Source organism: Mandrillus leucophaeus, unplaced genomic scaffold (genome assembly GCF_000951045.1).
Source record: "Mandrillus leucophaeus isolate KB7577 unplaced genomic scaffold, Mleu.le_1.0 Scaffold15, whole genome shotgun sequence".
Classification (NCBI taxonomy): domain Eukaryota; kingdom Metazoa; phylum Chordata; class Mammalia; order Primates; family Cercopithecidae; genus Mandrillus; species Mandrillus leucophaeus.
The window spans coordinates 3158259-3162596 of NW_012101476.1; the positions used below are offsets into that span (position 1 = coordinate 3158259).

Sequence of the window (4338 nt, forward strand, 5' to 3'; positions counted from 1 at the left end):
AGTCCCTCTCTGTCACCCAGGCTGGAGTGCAGTGGTACGATCTCGGCTCACTGCAACCTCCACCTCCTGGGATCAAGCGATTTTCCTGCCTCAGCCTCCAGAATAGCTGGGATTACAGGCATGCGCCACCATGCCCTGCTCATTTTTATATTTTTAGTAAGAGATGGGGTTTAGCCATGTTGGCCAGGCTGGTCTCGAACGCCTGACCTCAGGTGATGCACCCGTCTTGGCCTCCCACAGTGCTGTGATTACAGGTGTGAGCCACCACGCCCAGGCTAAACTAACCTTTTACAGAGATCTAATCTTCCATCTCATTTTTGTGCTTAGACTTTTGAAATCTTTTCATTCAAGAAATCCAGGAGCCCTGAGGGAAAAAAATCACAATGTGCTTTTATTTTTTTTCTTGTTAAAAAAATACAACATTGGTAATCGTTTTCATTAAATAGACCTTTGTGACTTTACTGATTTACATGAGTGGTGCTAAATTACATGATTTATAAGGCTTGACACAGGAAGGATGCACTGAGGTATATGGGAAGAAAAGGGATATGAATACTAGAGAAATGTTAAATCAATAACTAAGGCACACTTTCGGATGTGAATCATAAATCTACCACTGTGGCGAGAACAGCCTATACGTACGTGTATTCTGAAAGACATGATCAGTTGCTGGTAAAAGCGGAGAAGGCCTGGGCTTCTGCCAGTCCCCTGGTACTTCCCACACCACTTCAGAGAAAAAGCGTCATGACACAAGAACGGTAGACGGTAGAGGCCCCCAGCACTGAGTCAGGGGAAGCTACATGGTTTGCTGTTTAGTTATGCTTCCAGTACTTGGTTTAATTTCACAGTGAGGGAGTTGGTTGTGATCTCTAAGAAATCCCCAAGCACCTGGTGTTGGGAAGGTCCCTCAAATAAAGAGGTGTTCTTTTCTTTTCTTTTTTGTCTCTCTCTCTCTTATTTATTTATTTTTTGAGATGGAGTCTTGCTCTGTCGCCCAGGCTGAAGGGCAGTGGCAGGATCTCAGCTCACTGCAACCTCCACCTCCCGGGTTCAAGCGATTCTCCTGCTTCAGCCTCCCGAGTAGCTGGGATTACAGGCACGCACCACCATGCCCAGCTAATTTTTGTATTTTTAGTAGAGACAGGGTTTCATTATGTTTTGTCAGGCTGGTCTCGAACTCCCAACCTCAGGTGATCCACCCACCTCAGCCTCCCAAAGTGCTGAGATTACAGGCGTGAGCTGCGGCGCCCGGCCAGGAAATGTTCTTTAAGCACCACAAATAAACATACTGTACCAGGGACTTGTAGGGGCAACACTGATTAACCAGGGGCTGAAATCCCCATATCAGAAACCCAAGACAGTTAAAAATAGTAAAATATCACTGTAAGAACAATTCAAAGAAAAACAAGTTTACAGCAAAACAGACTACAAATCAATTTCATCATAACTAAAACTCCTTAATTTAAAAATACAGTACTAGAAGATCATCCACCCAGGGATTTGTATTTAGTAGGACCTAGATTTGCTAGTATTGGGGAGACACTTCATACAGTGGCTGGAAAGCAGCACCACAGATTATATAAAATGAAAATATTAGTACTGCCACAGGACTTTAAAAAAGGAGGGGGAAAATTAATGGAAGTGACATGCATCAAACAAATCAAGAGGCAGTGTTGAGGTCATCTCCACGGAGCTGTAAACTCAGAAGTGTTTCCTGGTCACATGTGGTCAATTAGGGTCAAGTCTGAAATCATCTAGATAATTACCTAGTTTTCCAGCTCATTCAGAGCTAAAATTCATAACACTATCATACTTTCCTTTGATTTTCTGAGATGGAGTCTTGCTGTGTCGCCCAGGCTAGAGTACAGTGGCACCATCTCAGCTCACTGCAACCTCTGCCTCCCAGGTTCAAGCAATTCTCCTGCCTCAGCCTCCGGAATAGCTGAGATTACAGGCACGCGCCACCACCCTCAACTAATTTTTGTATTTTTAGTAGAAACGGGGTTTCACCATGTTGGCCAGGCTGGTCTTGAACTCCTGACCTCAGGTGATCCAGCAGCCTCGGCCTCCCAAAGTGCTGGGATTACAGGTGTGAGCCACCGCAGCTGGCCATCACACTTTCTCTTTCTGTTACTGTTTTTCTTTTGTTGTTTTCCTAGTTCTACCATCACACTTTCAAGGATAAATTTGCTGGTTGCATTCACATACTCATAACCAGTTCCCCTGATTATTCCACCTATTCCAGATTAAATAATGTATATCAATCCCAACATCTTAGAGGAATACAGTCTTTTCATGTTACCCAACAGAGGGGGAGAGAGAGTGGAGGAAGGAGGCCTCTTTTAATGACCCTTTTTTTTTTTTTTTTTTGAGATGCAGTCTTGCTCTGTCACCCAGGCTGGAGAGCAATGGTATGATCCTGGCTCACTGCAACCTCCGCCTCCCAGGTTCAAGTGATTCTCCTGCCTCAGCCTCCCGAGAAGCTGGGATCACAGGTGCCCACCACCACACCCAGCTATTTTTTGTATTTTTAGTACAGGTGGGGTTTCACCGTGTTGGTCAGGCTGGTCTTGAACTCCTGACCTCAGGTGATCCACCGGCATTGGCATCCCAAAGTGCTGGGATTACAGGCGTGAGCCACCGTACCCGGCCTTAATGGCCATTTTCTTAAAGAGAAACAGTGTTTCTTCAAAAGTCATCATTAAGCGAAGGTCTTGGTGAGGATATCTTCATGCTGGTGCAAGTGAACTGTGCCAATTCCTACAGCGGGTACTGGCAAAGGGGGCCGGCCCACCAAACGGAGCTGTAAGTGCAGCAGAGAATAAATAAAATGCCATTTTGACGAGCTCAGAGTCTGCTTAGTTCCAACAAGATGGTGCATGTATTTCTCTTAGTTTGTTTAACCATAAATCACCTCTTTCAAATAATGAGTTACACAGAAGAGATTAGAGGGACAGGGCTCCATGCCTCAATGCCTGTAATCCCAGCACTTTGGGAGGCCGAGGTGGGTGTATCACTTGAGGCCAGGAGTTTGAGACCAGCTGGCCAACATGAAAAAAACCTCGTCTCTACTAAAAATACAAAAATTTGCCAGGCGTGGTGGCCTGCACCTGTAATCCCAGCTACTCAGGAGGTTGAGGCACGAGAATCACCTGAACCCCAGAAGCAGAGGTTGCAGTGAGCTGAGATTGCACCACTGCACTCCAGCCTAAGCAAGAGAGCCAGACTTTGTCTCAAAAAAAAAAAAAAAAATAGATTGGAGGCAAATATGTCACCACTAACAACTAATGGAATGCTAGGCAAGATAAGGTAAGACAAGTTCTTGAATTTGTGCTATTCTTTTTTGTTTGTTTGTTTGAGACGAAGTTTTGCTCTTCGTTGCCCAGGCTGGAGTGCAGTGGCATGATCTCGGCTCACTGCAACCTCTGCCTCCTGGGCTCAAGAGATTCTCCTGCCTCAGCCTCCTGAGTGGCTGGGACTACAGGCATGCATCACCACGCCCAGCTAATTTTTGTATTTTTAGTAGAGATGGGATTTTACCATGTTGGCTAGGCTGGTCTCGAACTCCTGACCTCAGGTGATCAGCTCACCTCGGCCTCGCAAAGTGCTGGGATTACAGGCGTGAGCCACCATGCCCAGCCTCAGGTATTTATTTACAGCAGTGGGAGAACGAAGTAACACAATGGGCCTAGAACGAGTGTTATTGAGCATATCCAGACCCACACTATAAAACAAGCCTGCTAGTCCTCTGGCTTGTCCAAGGCTTGGATAAGACATGCTAAGGAGGGTAGTGGGACAGGGAGCCGAAAGGTAAGGGCTTTTACTGTTCTGAGTATAACCACCCTTTTTTTTTTTTTTTTTTTTTTGAGACAGAATCTCCCACTGTTACCAGGCTGGTATCTCGGCTCTCTGCAATCTCGACCTCACAAGTTCCAGTGATTCTCCTGCCTCAGCCTCCTGAGTACCTGGGACTACAGGCCACCACACCCAGCTAATGTTTGTATTTTCACTAGAGATGGGGTTTCACCATGTTGGTCAGGATGGTCTCAATCTCCTGACCTCATGATCCGCCCGCCTCGGCCTCCCAAAGTGCTAGGATTACAGGCATGGGCCACCACGCCAGGCCAAGTATAACCACTTTTTTAAACATGATTTTAATATTTTGATGACCAAAATGTTATGCAGCAAAACAAAAAAGAGAAGAAAAGAAACATGTAGGCCGGGCGCGGTGGCTTGCGCCTGTAATCCCAGCACTTTGAGAGGCCGAGGTGGGCGAATCAGGTCAGGAGATTGAGACCATCCTGGCTAACAGGGTGAAACCCCATCTCTACTAAAAAT

The 4338-nt window shown here is 46.0% G+C and overlaps 1 protein-coding gene across 1 annotated transcript in view; it reads right to left on the reverse strand.

Annotated features, from left to right (window-relative positions):
• Positions 1–365: 365 nt before the first annotated feature.
• Positions 366–4338, reverse strand: part of DHTKD1 (dehydrogenase E1 and transketolase domain containing 1) — a 61510-nt gene continuing 57537 nt past the window's right edge. Inside the window, exon 17 of the mRNA XM_011974895.1 lies at positions 366–2803. Within this exon, the coding sequence (XP_011830285.1) occupies positions 2702–2803 (102 nt within the window). The 3' untranslated portion in view covers positions 366–2701. The remainder of the gene's footprint in view (positions 2804–4338) is intronic.